The sequence below is a fragment of the Quercus robur genome, chromosome 1 (genome assembly GCF_932294415.1).
Source record: "Quercus robur chromosome 1, dhQueRobu3.1, whole genome shotgun sequence".
In the NCBI taxonomy this organism is placed as follows: Eukaryota; Viridiplantae; Streptophyta; class Magnoliopsida; order Fagales; family Fagaceae; genus Quercus; species Quercus robur.
Genome location: NC_065534.1, coordinates 2505833 through 2529376, shown reverse-complemented (window position 1 = coordinate 2529376; position 23544 = coordinate 2505833). Strand labels below are relative to the sequence as shown.

Below are 23544 nucleotides of genomic sequence, written 5' to 3'. Positions count from 1 at the left end.
TAGTCTCATCGCTACATGTAGTGAGCCTCTATCTTCACTACATTAAATTTCAATATTGATAAAGTATTGAGACTAATGTATGTATATGAAAATAATAGATAGCTAAACTAGCAAAATTAGTAGAATTTTTTGGATTAGTTTAGCTAAATATTTGAGGAGACTCATTGTGAATGCTACAAGAGAGTGCATTAGTAAAACCCTAAATGAAATTATTAGCATGTTAATCTGATATCTGTGTCGATCAAGTTTCTAGGTAATGATGATGAAACAATCAAAGCATGTGGGAAAAGTAGAATATAAAAATGTGGCAGTGTGATCTATCTATGTGCCACGGACATGGGAGAATAATTGTTGGTACGTAGGACAAAAGAACTTAAGAGAGAAGCTTCATCTAAAAGTGGATACTTTACTTTCCGTTCTTTAATTTGTGTGATTGATTATCTTGTACCCTCCAATCAACCACTAACATGTATTTTTAATCATGCACGATTGTTTGTCTAAAGAAAGATACGTCAAGCCCCTCAAACAAAAAAAAAAAAAAAAAAAAAGAAAGATATGTCAAGGGAATTACTTTCTTTTTCTTATTTATTATCCTTGATACCTAAATTTGGCTATGCGATGCCAAACCCAAAGTGGCAGTCATTTTCCCTTGACTTTAAGGGAAAATGACTGCCACTTTGGGTTTGGCTGTTAATGAGCAACTAATTTTACGGATTAACTAAAAAATTAAAAAAAAAAACATTGATGTTATAAATTTTATGATAAAGTACAATTTTTATAGAAGATACCAGATATTTCAAATTTTATTGTATCTATAAAAGAAAAAGTTATAGATTTAGGAGAATCATTTCATTACTTTGGCAATGTTTGAGCTTAAAACGTGTTACAGGCTCACAGATTATTGTAGAATTGATCGATCCGACAATATAATGGTGTTAAACTATATGATCTAGGAATTCATGTTTCGTAGCAATAAAATCATGAAAATAAATTTCAAATATTGACGTATCATTGACTAAGTTAGTATATATATAGTTTGAAATTATCCAAACTTTTCTTTCACAACCAAGATCCAACATTTTGCGTCAAAGATTTATTTATTTATTTTCTTCTCATATTCGCACTTCGCAGATCTATCAATCAATGAATTACAAAATGACAAGTGAGTAATAATTAATATAATAACACTCTCTCATACCTCAAAAAAAGTGAGATTCAATCTTAGTTTTCTTTCAACTCACACTTACCAGTCAAATCAAACATTTGGATGGGTCTTTTGAACTTAATGGTACATAGCTCTAATAAGGGAAAGGTTTGGAGTTGGTGTGAGTTTCAGTCATGTAAGATTACTCAAAAAATAGTAATGCATATTCAAGGATAGACTTCATGTAATTTTCAGGTTTGCCAAATTCACTGCAATACGCCATGGGGATTGGTGTCATTGCTTGGAGTAGGCAATGGATTTTACATTTTAGTCAATGCATAATTATAGTAACTTTGGCTGGGTCTTTCTGAATTATTGCTTTTCATCTCTATCTGGTTAGGTGAGATTATGTGAGTTTTATATTGTTTTAACCACCGAAAAATGTGGAAACTTATTATATTTTGTCACCACTAGGACCATCCACAAAGGACAATCAAGTAAGAAATTTCTTAAAATTATTGGTCCGAGAAAGGATAGAATAATGGTTTTTTTTTTTTTTTTTAGTAAACAATACAATAGTCAATTCATACGTGTTGTAAATATCAATACTATGTTCATGTCTAAGTCAACATAATGGAACATCAACGGGCACAGGGTGTGACTTTTTTAATCCAAAACTATTGAAACTTTTTTTTTTCGAGGGCGTTATGACTTATGATAGAATATATTAGGTAATAGAAGACTATATATATTCCATTTAATTAAAGATCAAATCAAGACATTGACTCCAAAAATATAATTCACTACTCCCATGACTGTTTAAGAACCAGCTTTTTAACTACGAAGTTTCCGTTTCTGCAATTCTGCTAAGTATAAGAATGGCATAAATGAATGTAATTTATAGATGATACCCAAGCAAGACTTACTTAGCCAAAAAACCTTTTTTTTGGGGACTGTGAGCTAATTTTCATGTCACTAAAGAGAGAAAAATAGGTATGACAAAAATGTTCCACCCTATTTAATATGCCTTTTCTCGTTTTGTCTCGCATAAGATTTTCTCACTCCAAAAGGTATAGCAGACAAAGATGGAGGTACATAGAGATTATGGGGCCATTCTCCCCGCTACGAAATTTTAAAGAAAATATTATTTGGGTATATATATATGTATGTATTTATGAAAGTTTAAATAACAAAATTTGTATCCCCTCCTTGTGGAAATAAAAAACTAACATTTTCAAATTGAAAACTAACCCAAAGAATCTAGAAAATAAAATGTTTACTTGATCTATATGTATATGGTATTACACTTTGCTTGTTTGATTTTTGAGACCCAAAGTGAAAAGCTTGAAACTTTTGAGTTTTGACTTTTGAGTGATATCATGCTGCTTGATATGGCTAAAGGGTTGTTTGAGTGCTTTTTATTTTCTGTTTTTTTTATTATTATTTATTTATTTATTTAACTTGACAACACTAATTTGTTTTATAGTAAGAAGAATATTGGATATATAATGATGTAAAAATGACTTTCAACTTTCATGGTTCATGCTATTTTATTTATAGAATAGTTTTACTTCTATTTACTCTTTCAATTTTTATTGCAATTATGAAACAGAAATTTTTAGTCATAAATATTGCTAAAATTAAGCTTTGCAATAAAATAAGAGTAATGTTACAGATATAAACTGTTTTACAACATTTTTACAAACTGCTGATATGGTTTTAGTATTTTTCAAATAGTTATTGCAAGTAAAAATGTGATGTTAGTAATGAGTTCATATTAGAACTTGTAAGAATTTGGCACATCAGCAGTTTGTAAAAATATTATAAAATAGTTTATGTCTGTAGCATTACTAATAAAATAAAGAGTAATGCTATAATCATAAATTATATTATAACATTTTTACAAATTATTGATGTTGCAAATTCTTATTAGTTCTAATATAGGTCCACCACTAACATCACATTTATGTTTACCAATAATTATTTGAAAATTACTAAAGCTATATCAGTAGTTTGTAAAAATATTTTAAATTAGTTTGTATCTGTAGCATTACTCTAAAATAAAAGATGATTTTTTAACTCTTTTTTTTTTTTTTTTTTTGTACATTGAAAAAGAAAAATCAATCATAGATGATATTTGTGATTTAAAATAATGTCAAGTTCTATAATTGATAGCAAATAATTGAGTAAAAGTTTACTTAGAAACAATCATTTTTTATCTTTTCGTTTGTTTATTTTTTGTTAATATTAAATAGTTACTAGTTTTAATTTTCATATATTAATTTAGTTTTGAATTTTTCTTAATTTCATTTTATACTTTGGCCTCTAATCCAACCCCGTCTTGCTCCATTATCATCCCTAGTTGAAAATAGATGCGAGTCTATATATGCCCATCTTTTCTTGGGAATTGTTGTAGTACTTTTGAACAGTGCTTGTGACCAATGCCTGAATTCGTTGAGACACCCAAACACAATACACAGGCCAGCACCATTTTTGGCCATTAAATTTCTTGGGCATTATGTTTTTATTGTGGACAATAATATTTATAAGGAAAAGTTAACGGATACACGGATACTCTAAGACATTGGTTTAGGAATTATTTTTGAAAACATTTTATGGAAAAATGATAAAAAAAATTAATTTTTTTACGGTTTTTTATATTTCCTATAAAAGTGGTGTCAAAACTTTCTTAAAATAGTTTATTAATAACTACCCTAAGAATGCCCGTTAACATGACTCATATTCATAAGCTCATGTTATAAGTTCATATTTCATCCATTCTTATTGGAGAAGGAAGTATAATTACTTAATTAGATTACTCCCTTTAAATTATGTTTGTAGGCAATGTGGTTGGAGAACACAATGTTGCTTCTATTGCCTTTCACTCTCCACCAAAAGCGAATATAAAAAATGAGAATATATAAAGAAAGAAAAAAAAAAAAAAAAGGGTGGGGGGGGAGAAGAGCGAGAGACATGTTGGTAAGAGTTCTTTGGACGTTTGAAAAGAAAAAAGAAGCAAGATGCTACGATCTGTCTAATAGAGAACTAGACAACATATATATTCTCCGAAAGATCAACTTAAACATTTAGATATGTAGTTTTCTTTTGTTAGTGCTTTTGTTCCTGATTCGTATTAGAAAGAATAAAGGCCTCCAAAACCCACAGTTAAAAAGAAAGGTATGTCAACCATTACTACTCTCATAGGCATAGCCAAGCACAACTACTTGACGGTGTTGAGTTCTTGGTCAAGCATTGCATCAATTCTGTAAAAAAGAAAAGAGTACCAGATCCATCCATATATGATGTATTGAAATTAGAAGTAATGCCTACTAGAATATTTTTTGAAAATAATTACATGCATCAACTATTTTGATAAACCTAAAAAAATTTCCCCAGATACTGAACAAAACCCATGTGAATAAAGGGAACAAAAATTCTATGACCACATAAAATACCACAACTTTGGTCATAATTGTCCACATGGCAGATTGTGAGTGGTATAGAAAAAGTGATGAGTCCATGTGAAAGTAGCTTGTAGCCAATCACAGTTATTTTTCAAGCTAGACCATGACATGTTTATCTCATGTTCTCATCAGAAAAGCATTCTCACTTCTCTCTCTCTCTCAATCAAGTTTATCAATGAACCATTGAGCTCTTGGTTCATGAATCATTTGCATCTTAAGCACACCCTATGGAGTTGGCCAGGGTCAAAATCTTAGGAAGGATATATCAAAGTCTTAGGGTTCCACTAGTGGGCTGATTTGGGCCCAAACATGGGTCAATGCCAGTAGATAGGGATCCACCCTATACCCTCAAGAAAGAGAGGTCCATCAAATTTACTCTAAGGCCTTACTTAGGTTCCCCTCCACCAAAGGAGGTGAATCAAATGAATGACTATAAATAGAGCTGTGCGCTAATCAAAATGGAAATGATATAGAACACGTAAAACAATGGATCAAATGTGAGGCATTTTTGTTGACAATATTTCATTATTTCTCACTTTATGTTGTGTTTGGGATGAGAATTTTTTTTTTTTTTTTTTTTTTTTTTTTAGAATACTAGGTATTTTTAACACACATACACGGGGAGAAGGGGAGAAGGTTTTTTTTAAAAACTTATAGTTGTGTATATCCAAAAAGACTTAACTATTTTGGGATGAGAAATTTTGATGTGGGAGTTTTCTCAAAAATGCAATTTGATAAATTTTTTGATAATTTTTTTGGGTTGATTTCCCTTGTTTGGATTAACTAAAAAGAATTATTTCAAAAATTCAATGAAAAATTTAACTTCAAATATCAAGCATCCAAATACCTAATTTTGGATTCAATGAAAGAATTTTTAATTCATAAATTCTACTAACATTACTATTTTCATATTACCTACTATTCTTCACATAGCCACCACCATTGTTGTTGCCATTGTTTTCATCAGTACTACCACCCATCACCAAGACCACCCCTACCACCACTGCCACACACAATTGACCTTACCCCATCACCAATACCACTTTGACTACACCATGAACACTACCTATTACCATTGTCATTATATTTCTATCATTTTGATGCCATAACACATAATTACTAAGTCATTATCATCCCTATTTCTATCTGATGTAACTATAATAGGAATAATAACTTTACAATTTGTAAGTATACTCATTCAAATAATAGAAATTTAAATTGATGAAAATTCCCATCAATTTAAATATTGATATTTTTCAAATTTTCCATCCAAATATTCCAAACATGTAACCTTAAAATTTACCGACTTTTAGGGTGAGTTGTAACTACTAAAGTTAGTTCCCGACAATGCTCATTTGAGCTTCATAAAGTCATCTATTCCGGGGGCATCAAAAAAATTTCACCTTTTATTGGTTATTGGTGATCAATCTGAGGCTTTGTAACTTGAAAGGAAACAAAAGGAAGCTTTTTGAAATATAACCTTTACAACAGCATCATAATAAGAACTGTTTATCTCTAATTTTGATAGGTTTTCACATAGAATCAAGCGAAAAGACAAAATTCCACACTTCCAAGTTCCAAGCATAAACTAAGCATCCACTATTCCACTTGCCTTTTTTTTTTGGTAAGTATCCACTCATATCAAAAGCACTCAAATGCATAGTCCGGTTCAGCCTCCATGAGTTGTAAGCCTTGTGAATAGTCTTGTCTAAGATGAATTTTATGACCATCTTTTAATGTACTCAGGTGAGCAATTTGTTGTCACACCAACTAGACATACCAAACTTTATAGGTGTATTATTCTTTAGAGGTCAAAAATTTGTAGGAGCTTCACGTTGGTGTTGTTTAGGCCAATGGCCTCTTAACTCAGTGGTAGGAAGGGGGTAAAGGCTTCAGAAGCATACTCATATCATAGCTTTAGAGCATTCACATCAAAAATTTTAAAAAATTTAGCATTTAGCATCTTAAAAACCTACTTTATTAATTTTAACAACTCACTTTATAGTACACCCAACATCAAAGATTTTATATTTTTTTACTAGTTCATTAAAATATATATATTTTTAATTTTATTCTCATTCTCATCTCTTTCACTACCAAAAAACCCACTGCCACTGCCAACACCCACGGCCACCATTGCCCACAGCCACAACCACAGCCGCCGCTGCCACCAACCACAACCTCAATCCCCAACCACCAAAATATATATATATATATATATATATATATATATATATAAATAAGATAAAAATAAAAGTCTATCCCTTCTTCAACTTTGTAGCACGCACCCACACACATGAAAACAAACCACAAATTTTTCTTCTGCAACTCAACCTTTGGTCCGCCTCTTCGTTCCCACGGACATGGACACCACTTCCCTCCTCGTCATCATCTTCTTCCACGGCGATGGCGGCTTCACTTTCCTTTCCCCTTACTCCTTCGCACTGGAAAACCAAAACACAATCCCAAAACCAAATCAAGACCCAAAATAAAATCAAACTCACCCCAATCTGAATCCACTACAAAATTGCAACCAAAACCCACCCCAGCTTCTCCGATAACCACCACCCTAACGGCCCAGCCTCTCTGGTCTTAACCCTAGTCAAGAACACCAACCACGCCAACTAAAGAATGACGCCTCAAGAACACCAACTCAAGCTTGGGTTTTTGGGTTTGACCATAAAGAGAAGAGAAGAGCTTGGGTTGAGGGAAAAAAAAGAGGTAGCATGATGACCAATAAGGCATGGGTTGAGGGAGAACCTAAAGAGAGAAAGATGGAAATCGCGTGTGAGAAAGAGAGAGGGCACGTATGGAGATTAAAATATAATATTTGGGTTTGACACTCAGCGCACTGTAGCTAGGTGTCAAAAAATTTAGCATTTGCCTTCTTTGATGGAGCAGGTTTTTTGTGCTTGGAGCTATAAAAATAGCATATCAAAGCATTTAGCATATTTGATGAGAATGCTCTTAGCATGCTCATATCAAAAGCATACTCATTTTCTCTTTCTTTCAAAAGCGTACTCATATCAAAATGGACAGAATGAACCAAAGTGGACCAAAATTGACCAAAGTGGAATGAATAGACAGAATTAGACCAAAGTTGGTTAAATGGACTGAAGTAGACCGAAGTAGAATGAAATGGACCGAATGGACAGAATTAGACTGAATTTGACCAAAGTGAACGGAATAGGCTAAAGTAGACCAAATTTGATCAAAGTGGAATAAAATGGACCAAATGAATAGAATTAGACCAAAGTGGCATAAATGGACTGAATTAGACTGAATTGGACTGAATGGACTGAAGTGGACTGAATTAGACCTAAATGGACTGAAGTAGACCGAATTAGACTAAGTGAGACCATTGGACCTAAATGGACCTAAATGAACTGAAGTGGACCCAATTGGACCGAAGTGAGCCCATGGACCGAAGTAGACCGTAACGGACCGAATTAGACCGAAGTAGACATAATGGACCTTATAAGACTGAAGTGAGCCGGAATGGACGGAAGTAAGCTGAATGGACCCAATTAGACCGAAATGGACCGAATTGAAGTAAGATTCAGTAATGAAGAAAAGAAAAGTGTGGAAGGAGTTTTTTCTAAATTAAAGTAGATGAATGTATAAAAGAAAAGTTTATGTAAACTCAAAATTGTTCAAGATATTATTAGGAGAAAAAAAGGGTCCAAGATGAATGTCAAAGCATATATAAAGTTAAAACCATCTAAGATATTGTTAGGAAAAAAAAACATTTAAGAAGAACGAGTAAAGTCAATCGGTTAATATATTTTCTTCTAAAACAAAAACATATCGGTTAATATATTTAATATTATCAAAATATTAGATGAGCAAATCATTAAAAAAAAATGATGACGTGACCAATGATATAGCTCAACATGAGCATAACAGCATTAGATGCTATGTTTCGATTTTTAGACATTATATATAAATTTCTTAACTAACTTTTTCAAGAAATGTCCAACCCCTTGTGCAGATCGATATTATTTGCTATCTCTAAATTTTCGTCTAAGTAGTGGCTTTATCTCACCAAAGGTATTTCTGTTAGGTATAGTTTATTTTCTTGGCTTATTTAGTTTCTTTTTTAAAAAAGTAAAATAAAATGTGAAGATTTAACACGTCGTATTGTATCTAACCAAACAAACAAAGTAAATTGAGAAATAAGTGGATTCAAAATATTGTAGATTAAAAAAAACAAAATCTTGTTTGAAATAGCAGTTTGAAGCTTGAACAAACTCTCAAAAGTCAGAAAACAGCTAAATGGACCTAACTCCTCGGTCCCTTTATCCAAGAAGTAGGTCCAGTACCTAACATATAGTATAAGTCAAATACTACATTACTACTACACCTACTAGGAGTTAGATACTTACCAATATTCTCCAGAGAGAAGAGGGAAAACCTTAAAATTAAGTAAAAACTAATATATGGGGTAAGAATATTTATCCTAATTTGGTCGTGTGTGGATATTTTTTTATTGAATCGAACGAAAAGACAAAATTCCACACTTCCAAGCATAAATTAAGCATCCACTTAGTCTTTTCTGTTGGTAAGTATCCACTTATCAAAAGCACTCAATTGCAAAGTCCGGTTCAGCCTCCATGAGTTGTAGCCCTTGTGAATAGTTTTTGTCTAAGATGAATTTTATGACCATCTTTTAATGTACTCAGTTGAGCAATTTGTTGTCACACCAACTAGACATACCAAACTTTATAGGTGTGTTATTCTTTAGAGGTCAAAGATTTGTAGGAGCTTCGCATTGGTGTTGTTTAGGCCAATGGCCTCTTAACTCTGTGGTAGGAAGGGGGTAAAGGCTTCAAAATCATACTCATATTATAGCTTTAGCATGCTCATATCAAAATGGACAGAATTAGCCAAAGTGGGCTGAAATAGACCAAAGTCGACTAAGTGTACTGAAGTAGACCGAATTAGACCGAAATGAACTAAATTGGACCGAACTGAGCAGAAGTGAACTAAATGGACTGAACTGACAGAATTGGGCTGAAATGGACCTTAGTGGACCTAATTAGACCGATATGAACCAAAGTAGATCGTATTGGGCTGAAATAGACCTAAGTGGACCAAATTAGACTGAAATGGGGTGAAATTAATCTAAGTGGACCGAATTAGACCAAAATAAACCAAAGTACACCGAATTGGGCCGAAATGGACTAAATTGAAGTAAGTGTAATGAAGAAAAATGAAAATGTGGAAGGAGTTCTTTCTAAATTAAAGTAGATAAATGTGTAAAAGCAAAATAAATGTAAAGTTAAAATCATCCAAAATATTATTAAAAAAAAAAATCGTCCAAAATGAATGTGTAAAGTTAATCTGTTAATATATTTAATATTATCAAAAAATTAGAAGAACAAATCACTAAAAAGAGTGATGACATAATCAATAATGTGACTCAACAAAAGTAAACTTTTCAAGAAATGTCCAACTGTAGTTCAAGATATTACTTGCAATCTCTAAATTTTCATCTTAGTAATGGCTTCATCTCACCAAAGCTTGGTATGTCTGTTTGGAATATTTTATTTTCTTGGCTTATTTAGTTTCTTTAAAATAAATAATAATAATTTAAAAAAAAAAACTGCAAAAAGTATATTTTTATCTTCAAAAAAGAAGGAAAAAAAAGAAGTGAAGATTGAACATGTTGTATTATATTAATATCTAACCAAATAAACAAAGTAAATTGAGAAATAAGTGGAATCAAAATATTGTAGATTAATTAGAAAAACAAAATATTGTTTGAACAAACTCTCAAATTCAGAAAACACCTAAATGTCCGTACGTTGCAAAGTTGGACCTAACTCCTTGGTCCCTTTATGCAAGAAGTAGGTCCATTACCTAACATTTATATAGAGTCATCTACTACACCTACTAGGAGTTAAATACTTAAACCAATATTCTCCAGAGAAGAGGGAAAACCTTAAATTAAAGTAAAAACTGAAATATGGGGTAAGAATATTTATTGGTCGTGTGTGTGGATATGATATTGATAATGGGCACAAACTATAGGGGTGTTTATCACTGTTGTTTAAACAATAGTTTTCAGTATTTAAATAATATTACACATATATTTTTTTATCTACATGTATTTCTACAAAACAACAACAACGTTACTAAAAATTTCTTACCAAATTAGGCCTATATTTGACAGAAAACAGACATATGGGAAACCCAAAACTAGTTTTTTATGTTGGCAATTTTTGACCGTGCATTCGACTCCTCCACACGAATATTGGTAAATTGGTAGCTGTTTTTGTGTTTACAGCTTTCGTCAAAGTTCAAAATCTTCTTGTCAAAGTTTTGTGCCTTTTTGCTGATGGATTCTGTAGTACCTAAGTGAAACAAAAGGACAAATGACCTGAGAAATAGTTGGGTTTTTTTTCGGAGGAGGGAGTTGGAATATGGCATTTATAAATCCAACAATACTAGGGTATGTTCACAAATACTTTTACATCCAATTTCACAACTTGTTAAACAGGTCAATTTTGAGTCGTAAAAATAATTAAAAAAAAACGTTGTGAGCATAAAGTGTTTATCAGTCCCAATCAACCAATTTAACATGCTGAAAAATTAAGTATGAAATCAAATATATGTATTCCTAAATTTATTCTACGTGCCCCATTTGCAAAATAAAGAGTAGCTTGATCATGAAATTTATTTAGGCAAATTACATAAAAATACACGCAATTTGTACTATAGTAACATTTGTTGTTAAAATTATTGTCTTTTCACTTAAGACTTGTTTATTAATCAATTTGACAATCATTGAACTTTACCCCCAAAATAGATAGTAATTTTAAGATCACACACTTTATTACACGCTTTTCCACAATTATATCTATTTTTGAGAGATAATTACAATATACTGTTAATCCCGCAATTCGAACTATTTCTCTCCTAGATCTCAAGCATAAAGTGCATGAAGATGTGCTAATTCAGCTATAAAACCTTTGACTTTTCCACAACTATCTTATATGTTTACATAAACCTACTATTTTTTTCTCTATTACTCACGATATGCAACGTCAGGGTTGTGACAGAAAAGATTGTCCTTATATATATTTTCCAAAATTATAGGCCTTTCACATTTAAAAAAAGTGCCCTCCTTGGCCATATTCCCTATGGTTCATTGGTTAGTACCATCCTTCTGCAATAAAGGCCAGATGGTCATTGTGTCTTCAATAGAGGGCCAAGTGCAGACCCACTTCATGAAAAAAGGCCCAGAAAACAGAACAGTCTGGCCCAATAAGGCCAACACCTCGTGTGTCTCTCTGTCATCGGAATTCATAGCAGATCAAACGTGGGGCCCAAACAAGAGATTGGTTACATCATATGTCATATAAGTATAACACAAAAAGCATAGCACAGCTTGGGATCCCAAAATTGTGGGTCCTATTGGTCACCAGTACCATAAATCATCCCGATCTTCACGATCTTACCGTCCTCACCCAAAATGTACTATAGGTCTTTATAATTTCCTCAGAGAATTTTAACCCCATTTAAGAATAAGATAACGATTGAATCACTGAACTCATTCCAGAAGGAAAGAAGTCAGTGGCAGTTATAGTTAATTATTACAATTGGTATATGTTTTTAACAAATTTCAGAACATTTTTAATGCAGTCTTAATGTATTAAAATTGAAAAAATGCTACTAACTATTTGGTGAGTTTGATGTTCACTGGCTGGAAAAAAAAAAAAAAAAAAAAGGTTTGGATTTATATAAAAGTGATAGATAATTAGTTACCATCTATTATGTAAAATAATTGTAAAAGTGAGTATAAAAATTAATTGTGGTTCTAGTAGTAATCATCAAAATTCTATCAAAATTTTCATATTTCACCGCATAACCTTTAAGATAGTGTTCCATGGCTCTATCTTAACGCAAAATATATAAAAGAAAAAGAAAAAGAAAATTGGTGAAATTTTTGTATGGAGAGTTCTTTTATTCCCCTTTTAATGTGAGATAGCATATTGTGATTTATAATAATAAAATGATCCGCATAATTCTATATATATAAAAAAAAAAAAATGGTCCCGTTAAGGCATACATTAATCATCTATTTTATAAAAATTTGAATTTTTTTTAAAAAAAGGTTAATCACTTTCATTTCATCATAATAAAAAAAATAAAAAATAAAAAGGAAGAGGAAGATTCACTAATGTAAACCTTAAAGCTAAGGAAATGTTTAGTAAACTCCATTAAAAAAATTATATTACACTAATCACACTCTTGTAAAATATTATGAAAAGGTTTAAAAATTATTAAGAGACATCGTTATAAAATTATTTTTTTAGAGAGTCTTTGATGATAATTCTTTATTATCATACTAAAATATTAATAAATTTTTTATATAAGTAAATATTAAACCTCAATTTTCTTATTCAATTATTAAAAAATTTACTAGTTAAGTTATCAACGACTAACTATATAATAGCCTAAAAAAAGAAAAAAAAAAAACGACTAACTATATAATTGTAATTAATGAGAAGGATTGGAAAATCATTATAACTCTAACGAATAATCAATAATAAAAAAAGGTATAAAATTTGTTACTAGCAGTAGTCTAGCATTATCAGATTCAGAGACTTCATAAGGAAGCAAAAGATAGTAATAAATAAAGAAAAGAGCGAAGAAAGTAAAGTGGGGATTGGTTAAGTTGGGACAGCATGCAGAGAGATTTGCAGGTGCTAGGGAGCAAGTAATGATGAACCCTAACACATACTTACACACTTACACACACACACCCACCTAGACCTAGATAGACTCCTTACTTCTTCTTACACAACATCAATCACTTTTACCTTTGTGTGATTGCGTGCTGTGCCTCTAGTCATATTCATATAGAGTATTAGTGTACCCTCAGAAAGAAAAAAACGAACCCCTCTAATAGAGTCTTGGGACTCGAGGCCCAAAAGTCACATCTCCCACAAATGTTGCTGTTCATGTGGTTTATAAAAATGTTTTTTTTTTTGGTATAGTATAGAAATGGTTAAAAATAATAATGAGCAATTTATTTTTGGAAATTGTGAACCATAAGAGGTCAAAAAGTGAACGTCTACTTTTGTCCTTTGGTCTTTCCCATTAGAGGGTCAGTTTAAAGAACTTTGTCCGAAAGGTAAAACATCTTTTTCTTTTGCACAGATGGTCATTCAATTCAGTCCTATTAATAAATTCATTTTCTCCCTTTTAAGCATCACCCCAAAAGGTTCTTTCTATTTTTTCTTTTTGTTTGTAGACTGTAATAGATAGCCCGGATTTTTTTAAAAAATAAAAAAGTATCCCTAGTTATTTGAGGTATTTTTGGGTATTTGCAAAGCATTTTTTTGGGTATTTGAGGTATTTTTGTTGCAACTCTGAATATAGTCCACATAATAAAAATAAATATAACCCGTCTCATATGTTATCCACATGCATAGTGTTATTTTTTAAAATTTAATTTTCCTATCATGCATGTTAAAAAGAAAAAGTAAAGAGAGAAAAACATATGCATCGTTATATTAGTCTATGTGTTTAAGAGAGAAAAAAATTGCATCATTAAAGGAAAAAAGAAAAAAGAAACAAAGAAACTACGTCATTTCGTTGGTATTTAATGTTTGAAATGGGATGAACAAAATGACTATTTAGAAAGCACAATCAAACTTGGAGTACAAAATTTTTATTATAAAAAGAAATCCCAAATTTAAGTGGTTAAAACGGAAACAAAAATATAATTTTATCCTAAATATTTTAAAAACTGACATATAATAACTCTATAAAATAATTAGATGAGTTATAAACATGTGAAATTATGAGAGATCAAGTCATGAAAATAATAATTTGTTACTTCATAGCAAATTGACTCACTTTTTAACTCATAAACAAACCTAGCATTTTGTATGTGATGGACATATTGTAAATTGTGAGCGGTGAAAAATAAAATTTAAAGATTTATATGCTTGGAGTACAAAATTTTTTTTATAAAAAGAAATCCCAAATTTAAGTGGTTAAAATGGAAACAAAAATATAATTTTATCCTAAATATTTTAAAAGCAGACATATAATAACTCTATAAAATAATTGGATGAGTTATAAACATGGGAAATTATGAGAGATCAAGTCATGAAAATAATAATTCGTTACTTCATAGCAAATTGACTCACTTTTTAACTCATAAACAAACCTAACATTTTGTATGTGATGGACATATTGTCGATTGTGAGCGGTGAAAAATAAAATTTAAAGATTTATATGAAAGTAATAACTAATAAACAGATTACTCACAATTTGCCACATTAGAATTATAACAAAATGACTTTATAAAACTTCCCACTAGCTAGTTGTAGCATGGCAATTCCCTCCCTATGGAGAGGATAAACTAAACACCAAAGCGAGTTTCCAAAGGCAACCTTGGTCTGGTTAGAAGTTGAGGCTTGATTTGAGACCTTTTAAGAATTTGGTTGAGTGGCTTTTTTCTTAGGTTAGGCCACACAACTGGCATCATGGTCATTCTTTGGGCGATAAGAGTACAATGACCATGGACAGACAAAGGGTTATAGTCTTGCAAAGTGTAGACACATTATCGCGATGTGAAATTCATTTATATTTTTCATGACTTATATGATGAGTTAATAGGCCTATAGTATACATTTGCACTTATGTTTTTGATTGCAATAATCTTCTTATTTAAGATAAAATATATATATTGGGAAGCCACTTATTATGCCGATCAATTAACTACATCGATGAGAGGGCGACAACACGAAAATCATAAGATTTAATTATATATTAAGTATACATCTTATTTACTGTTAATTAACTGATTTATTCAAAGTTTGAAAATAGAAAGGTTTAAGACCTATTTAGTAGACAAGTCTAAACCTAAAGTTAGTTAATTCAGAGTTAAACCTATAGTCCACTTTTTTTTTCCCACAGTTAAAAACTGTATAAAAGTCATAGCCAGGTATTGGAGTCAAAAACAAAAAGGAAGTGGGGTTAACAAGAAATAAAGAAATCATCTGGAAAAAGTAGGAATAGTGGTAAATAGAGGAAGTGGTAATGTGAAAAAAAGTTGACCTCGTAATCTGTAACCCTATTTGTCGTGCTTCCCACACTGGAGTGAGGTTGTCCCTACTTGTCACGGGGATACGTGAAAATAAGTACAGGAATATATATTATTCAAAGATTATATATAGTGCTAGCTAGCTAGCTAACCTTTATACTAGTAGACCAATTTCTCCTCTAACTTCTCACACTACTTTCAATTTCTCGCTGTATCTTACTATAGATTACTTTTGATAATTAGTTCTTAGTTAATTAGAATAATGTTGGAGAGAAGAGATGGATTCAAATCCTAATTTTTTTTTTTGATAAGTGATTCAAATCCTAATTATGTTTTGAGTATGTATGAAAAGAAACCAACCCAATTCAATTCAATCTGATGCCTCAAATTGGTTTTTCACTTTTTTCATGATTTGGTGAATTGGGTTGCATTGAAATTTTATTTTGAACTTTATGTTAGATCGAGTTCAGGTTAATAGGATTTTTAACCCATTTTACTAAATATAATCCATTTTACTAAATATAATCCATTGACCTTATTTTAACCCATTTTTAATTTATAGATTTATTCATTGACCTTATTTATATTTCTAGCTTGACTTATTTTTGTCTTTTGAAATTAGTTTTGATGAATTTGAAAATTAGATATATAATTTAGATAGATCATGTGAAATTCTAATAATTTATTGAAGAAATGCTTAAACATATTATGAAAATGACATGACTTATTTTTAGTGGGCAATTCAATTGAATATATATTCATATTCAACGTGTCCAGTGAAATTGCCTAACACTAGCTCTATAAAAAAATCATTTTATGTTTTTTTAATAAGACATGAAATATATGAATACAATTCGCTTATCCAACCCAACTCATTTGAGTTGGGTATGAAATTACTCAACTCCACAATGTTTGGTTGGATTGAAAAAATCACTTTAACAAGATTCATGCACACCCTTAATTTTCTTAATAAAATAGAGAATGTTGTAGTGCTACTAGGCTACAAGTTCCTTTACCTGAATTCATAAAATTTTGACGGGCTCTATTTGGATCGGAGTTGTGCTTCTTCAACTTTAAACGACAAGTGGACAAGGGGCTTCAATTTATTTCAACCACTCTTTATATTATTGCTAACATACACACATAATACAACAATGCGGAAATTACCAAAATTTAAATAGTGTGTTTGCAGCCAAAGATTGCAGGAATCTCAACATCCGTACATATGGATCTCACTCAGTATTGTATGTACGGAATTCCAGTGATTCCTGTTATATGCATAAGCTTATATTTGTATGTTTGCAATTTAAAAGGTGAAAAAAATAGTGTGTTTGAACTTGAATAATAAATATTTTATTGATTTACTTTATTTAAAAGATAAATGGTGTAAAAATATAATTATACATATTAGAAAGTAAAACTTTAAAAAACTAATCTAACAAAACAAATAAAAAAAACTTTAAATAAAAAAAAGCTTAACCAATAACACTAATAACAGGTCCACTAAAAAGACGAAAAAGAGTAAAGGATAAGACACCTTTGTAGGGTGGTAGCTTGATGGTAGAAGTTCCTTAAACTATCATCTTTGCGAGTCTAAGGGTTATAGTTCGAGTGGAGTAATATCTTAAATATTTTGTGAGTTTGATGTGAAAACGTGATGTAAAATTCAGTGTCCCTAATTGAAGTGAGTAAAGAAGTGTTTGACCTAGTATGCATCACAATTGATACTTGACAAAAAATTGAAATTCAAATCAAATCACAAGTAGGAATAATGGTAGTAGCTCTTCCCTTCCATGGTTGTGAGTTGATGGCTCATGCAAGACTTGATTCCAATGAAGAAAACACGGGTTCTAGAGGCCCCAATAAGGCATGTAATTCAGGCTCATAAGATGGTGTAACCATCAAGCATCAAAGAGAGATCAATCAAGATATTCTCAAAGGGCTTTGCCTTAAGGTGTAGGGTTTTCATTCAAATCCTTTCACCTTAGTGTGGAGAATTGTAAGAAATATTTGGATTAGTTTCCTATGGAAGAATTATTTAAAATTGTGGAACCTTTTATTCAGGCAAGTTCTGATTTAAATAGTTCTTATTTCGGGTCCACAATTATTTCCTGAATAGAGATGGTTCAAACATATGAAATATTCTATTTTCTTCTTTTCGGGTTGGTTAGGAACTTGGAGAGGATGATTAGACGTGGATTTGGCAACTTTCTTGTAACATGCAGGACTTTGCAGTAAGTACATCCAAACCATTAGGTGTTCAGCAATATTTCAGGGTGGTCAAGATCAATATATTCATAGTTTGGACTCTGGAGTATACATCAAATGTGACATTTTAGCAAATATATATGTTAGGTTCTAAAGTTTAGGATTTTATGTATTTAGTACTCTAATTTGTATTGTTGGCAAACCATGATCAAAACAATGTGTTTAGAAGTGTTTAAAACTAGCTCAAAGTTGTATGTCAATGTAAAGTTGGAATCGAGCTTAAAGCAGGAAGCACTGTGGCTTTCGGCCTGGCTCGATCGATCGAAGCTTAGGCTCGACCGATCGAAGCTCGGGCAGATCGCTTTTCTGCAAAATTTTCCAACTCAACCCTAGTTGTTTTAAAACGTTTTTAGGGTTTCTTATTTGTCTTAAGTATAAAAGGCAAACCCTAGCCACGTTTTAGTGTTGCTCATATTGCGGTTTGTGTAAATCTCTTGTGAGATCTAGAGGAGTTTTCCTTTACACAAACTTAGGGTTTTCAAGGAGGAGATATTTTCTACACCTTGATGATCAAAACAGTTGCTGCCATTAAAGCTTAAAGAATATACAAGCGGGGGTGCTTGTAGTTGGTGGGAATCCAAGAAAGAAGGAGTCCGTGGATTCGGAGTTTGCACGTGATCGTGTCAGTAAGTTCTACTGGTTGATAGCATTAGAAAGTCAAGCGGGGGTGCTTGTAAGTCCTTTTGTATGAACTTCGATTCTTTAAAGATAGTGGATTCAAGTTTACCTTGAGAATAGATAGGTCAAATCCTCCCCAGGTTTTTACCGGTTTGGTTTCCTGGGTGATCATATCGTGTGTTATTTATTTTCCGCTGCTTTGCATGATTTGATCTTTATAATTGTGATAACTTAGACTTGTTTAATTAGACTAAGTAACAACTTGGCTAATTACCTATGTTTAATCAATTGTTTAAGGAGTCTAAAAACTATCAATATATAATGTGACATTAAGGAAGGTGATTTTTACACTGCAAGGAACAGTTCTATGTTAAGAAGAATGGTACAGACACATTTCTTCTGAAAAAACACTTTTTACAATGTTCTTTATTCCCCAGTTTCCATGATACATATATGTACTAGTGTCTAGTATTAAATGGTAAAATCTATGGTATACCTTTCACAGCAATATTTTTGGTTAAACATGTGCTCAGTCATTCTGTATTTCTTACCAGTAAGCAACAATGCCCGATAATGTCCAATAATAACTTGTCCTACGAAATTGGGGATGACCTTTAGTCCCCCAAAAAAATACAATAGACTGTTTTTACATTCAATATAATGAACTCTTTACATACAATATAAGTAGTTTAATATAAAATCTCATTTGTTCTTCTCGGGTTTTGTCATAAGTCACTAGCTAGCTAGTCTGAATAAAAGTTAGTCTTTTTTTTTTCTTTTCAAAAAACATGCTTGATCTCGACCTTCTTTTTCTAACAGGAAGGTTCATACAATCAAAAATCAAGGATATGTGCTCGTGGAAAGATTGTTAGCTCATTGCTTAAGTCGTAGTGTACTAAAAGAGAATTCAAAGATGCTGCTTCTCTTGTTGTTTAATGAAAGTTGGGGATTATAAAAAAAATAAAAACCTCTTATATGAAGGTCAACCTTGCTCGTACTGTCCAGGCTTTAATGGAAAAGCCACCAAAGCTATTTGACCGATTTTAATGGAAAACCCACCAAGCTATTACCATTTTGATTGCTATTTACTTAATCAACTCTTATTGAGCCTGTGAAGTACATTTTTTGTACTTAAAATTTAGAGTTGTTTTTATTATAGCTATATGTCTCAAAGTTTTGTTTTTACTCTTCACATTTGATTCTGTTTTCATATTGATCCATGCCGCCTATTTTTATTAGTAATTTGACCTTTAAATACTCTTCATATTTAATTATTTCATTAAACACTAACTTTAAAATATTATAGCATGTATAAATTTCACTATCTATGCATAACAACATTATGAATGGTCAAATTAGTAATGAAAATAGATGGTAAAGTCAATACAGAAACAAAATCAAACAGGAACAACTAAAATATAATTTTTTTTTTTTTATACCCAACTAAAATATAAATTTTAAAACATAAAAAGAATCAGAATCAAAACAATCTCAAACGTGTCATAAATGGCCTATGAATATGATGGTGTGACTGTTGAGTGCTCTTATCATTGTTTGTCAAAAATGAGTTAGTTGAGAGCTAGCCAAATACCCCATTTTTAAAATGTGAGCATTAATGCCCAGGTTACCTAAAAATAAATAAATAAATTACAGGACACATGAACTCAAATTAGTTTCAAGTTTCAACTTCAAAATCCAAAACAGAGAGAGAGAGAGAGAGACATTAAGCTCAGAGCTCTCATATTTAAACTATCACGAGAAAATATTATTTATAGGGGTAAGTAGATGTGACAAAGAGGACAGATATATAAGTCGGCCTGTCAAGTCGCTGTTCTTCAGTATTTAACGTTAAATCACATCATTTCAGAATATCAGATCACCCGCTTCTTTCTCTCTCTCCCACATTTTACTCCTTCACCTACTTGCATTGCTCTCTCTCTCTCTCTTACCTTTTTATCTTCAACCTATTCAGTATCTGTGATTTTAATTTCCACCTGTTTGTCTAGGCATTTGGGTTTTGTATAGTTTGTCACTATTTTTGTTTTCCTTTTTATAAACTAATATTTTAACTTTAAGTTCAACACCCATGTGCCTTTGTTTTGTTTTGGTTTTGAGAAACTGAAGGGAGAGAAGAGAGAAGTGAAAAGTGAAAGCAAAGACCAAAGAGATAAAAGGAAGAATCTATCTATAAGTTATAGAAAACTCACATGCCATTGCTAACTCTTTTACCCCCACTAGCTTAGGTGTTTATCCTCTTTTTCTAGCACTGAGAGAGAGAGAGAAAGAGAGAGAGAGAGAGAAAAAGAGAATTCTTTCATTCCAAACAGCACTGAAGAAATGACTAAAGAAGAAGACTTTAAGCTCCTCAAGATCCAGGTCTCTCTCTCTTTACCACATTCTCTCTGTCTTCACAAGTCTTTCTTTTATTTATTTTACTATGAATATACAGCAAAGTGGGTTGGTGGTCTTTTCCTTAAGAATCTTTGTTCTTGTTTTATTTTCATTCTCTACAGACTTGTGTTCTCAAAGTGAGCATACACTGTGATGGGTGTAAGCAGAAAGTTAAGAAACTTCTTCAGAGGATAGAAGGTGCTCACTCTCTTATATCATCCTTTTAGTTTGTATTACAAGTTCTTGTCTTTGCTCTTTTTCGTGACTCAACATTGTGTGAACTTTATTGTCTGTTGTTATATGTTACTTCTAGTGTACTATTAAAAGCTTGGTTGGCTACTGAGAAAATATTGGAAGAAAATGTTCTAAAATGAAGACTATTTTCTTGGCCCTTAGTGAAACAAAAACAATGAAGTGAACTGAGCCTCGTAATAATATTTAGCTTTACTGAAAATTTGAATAACATCAAACTTTTTTTTTTGAAAATGAATAACATCAAACTTGTTTCCTCAACAGCCGAAGAGTACATTGGTTAGTGGTTACTCTGTTCCAAGTCAAATGACATGTAAAGAATTGTCTTTTTATGTTTATAGATTGATTAAATCATGTCAAAAGTAATGATTGTTACGGGGTATTAATAATTGATGCTAATGACTGGCTATTTTACCTTTATTTGAGAGAATATAATTAAAGTTCACTGTTCGTAGACCAAAGAGTTTAGGCAAATTTCTCATGAAAGTAGACTTTAAGCTTTGAATTTTGTGCATTACAGTCTCTTAATCTGGTTTCCCCTTTGTTCTTCCCTACTGTTACAGGTGTGTACCAAGTAAATATAGAAGCTGAGCAGCAAAAGGTCACAGTTTCAGGAAGTGTAGATGCTGCTACTCTGATTAAGAAACTAGTCAGAGCTGGTAAATATGCTGAGCTTTGGTCACAGAAACCCAACCAAAACCAAAACCAAAACCAAAACCAAAACCAAAAGCAGAAGAACAACAACTGCATCAAAGATGATAAGAACAACAAAGGTCAAAAGCAAGGGTTGATGAAGGGCCTTGAAGCCTTCAAAAATCAGCAGAAATTTCCTATTTTCTGCCCTGAAGAAGATGATGATTACTATGATGAGGAGGAAGAGGACTATGAAGAGGAAGAACTTAGGTTTCTCAGGGAACCTAACCAACTGAATTTTCTTAGGCAGCAAGTTGAAGCAAATAATGCAAAGAAGGGTGTTGGGGTTGGAGCCATTGCTACAGGTTCCAACAATGGAAAAATGAACAATAATGTTGGACATGTGAATGCTGGAAATGGAAAGAAAGGAAACACAGATCATCTGACTATGGGAATGAAGGCTAGTCCAGGTGGGATTGATCCAAAACTTCTTGCAGCTTTGAAAATGAATGCTGCTCATTTGGGTGGTGGGAACAATATGATCAATGCTGGGGAAGCCAAAAGGGCTAATGACATTGGTGCCATGATGAATTTAGCTGGTTTTCATGGAAATGGGATTAATGCTTCTACTCCTGCTTCTGCTGCTGCTTTAGGAGGCAATCCCAATGGTTTGGCAGGTTTTCAAGTCCAATCCAACAATGGGTTTCATCAGGGATCTTCTGGTGGAATCCCAACTGGTGGATATCCTACTGGTCAACAACAATACCCTGCATCAATGCTGATGAACATGAATGGTTACAACAACCATCCATCACCTATGATGATGAACATGGACATGCAGACTAGGCATGCCATGCAACAACAGCCCCAGATGATGTATCAAAGGGCCCCTATGGTTCCACCTAGCACTGGCTATTACTACAATTATAGCCCTAGCCCTAGCCCTAGTCCTAGTCCTTACAATGTCCCATACCCTTACACTCAGCCTAATTACAGTGATCATAACTCTGCAGCACATATGTTCAGTGATGAGAACACAAGCAGCTGTTCCATAATGTAATAATAAAATAACATGTAGAGAAAAAGGTATGGTGCTGACTTCAAATTCTCTGTTAGTGGGGTTGTTTAGACTTTTGATTGTATTAATGGTGTGTGTGGTGTATGGGGAAGGCATGGGTTTGGATGGGATATCTGGTTTAAAACATTATCATCAGTGTGTATTGTGTAGTTGTTAAGAAGTTGTTGCTTTTTAATTTTTTATTTACTACTCAAGTTATGTCTGTTTGTTCTTTCTCTGTTTTCATGCGACTGACTACAAGATGTGGTTTGTTAGTTAAACAAAAGGATTGATTAGCATATCAATGTGACAGGGAGTGACATTGTCACTTTTATGAGTTTATTATTTACGCTATTTCTATTATTTACTAATCATGATAAAAATTTTCAATAATTTTGAATCATGAGTAATTCATGTACATCCAAGTTCGCAGCTTTTCTGACCATGGTTATGTTAGTTTGGTAGTTATATTGTAGTAAATTATAGTCTGTCATCTACGAAAAAATTGTGTAAAAATTTATTGGGTGTTTTGTTCTGCTGAATAAAACAAGGAGTTTAGAGGCGTGGATACTGCCCTCAATTCACTTAAACTCGAGACCATTCATGCAATAGTAGAGCTTATTCACTCAAATCCACAACCTAAAACTTGTAA

General features: G+C 32.1%; 1 protein-coding gene across 1 annotated transcript; it reads left to right on the top strand.

Annotated features, from left to right (window-relative positions):
* The first annotated feature begins 20443 nt into the window (after positions 1-20443).
* Positions 20444-23124, top strand: LOC126715578 (heavy metal-associated isoprenylated plant protein 37). The gene is made up of 3 exons (XM_050416259.1): positions 20444-20935; positions 21073-21148; positions 21766-23124. Exons 1-3 carry the CDS (start codon positions 20897-20899, stop codon positions 22893-22895), a joined length of 1245 nt encoding a protein of 414 aa, XP_050272216.1. The 5' UTR covers positions 20444-20896; the 3' UTR covers positions 22896-23124.
* The last annotated feature ends 420 nt before the right edge of the window (positions 23125-23544 follow it).

Bases quoted from the DNA above. Each gene is read 5' to 3' on its own strand.
- LOC126715578 (XM_050416259.1), top strand. From the start codon at position 20,897: ATGACTAAAGAAGAAGACTTTAAGCTCCTCAAGATCCAG. The intron at 20,936-21,072 runs GTCTCTCTCTCT...CATTCTCTACAG, and splicing joins TTAAGCTCCTCAAGATCCAG to ACTTGTGTTCTCAAAGTGAG. The intron at 21,149-21,765 runs GTGCTCACTCTC...CTACTGTTACAG, and splicing joins ACTTCTTCAGAGGATAGAAG to GTGTGTACCAAGTAAATATA.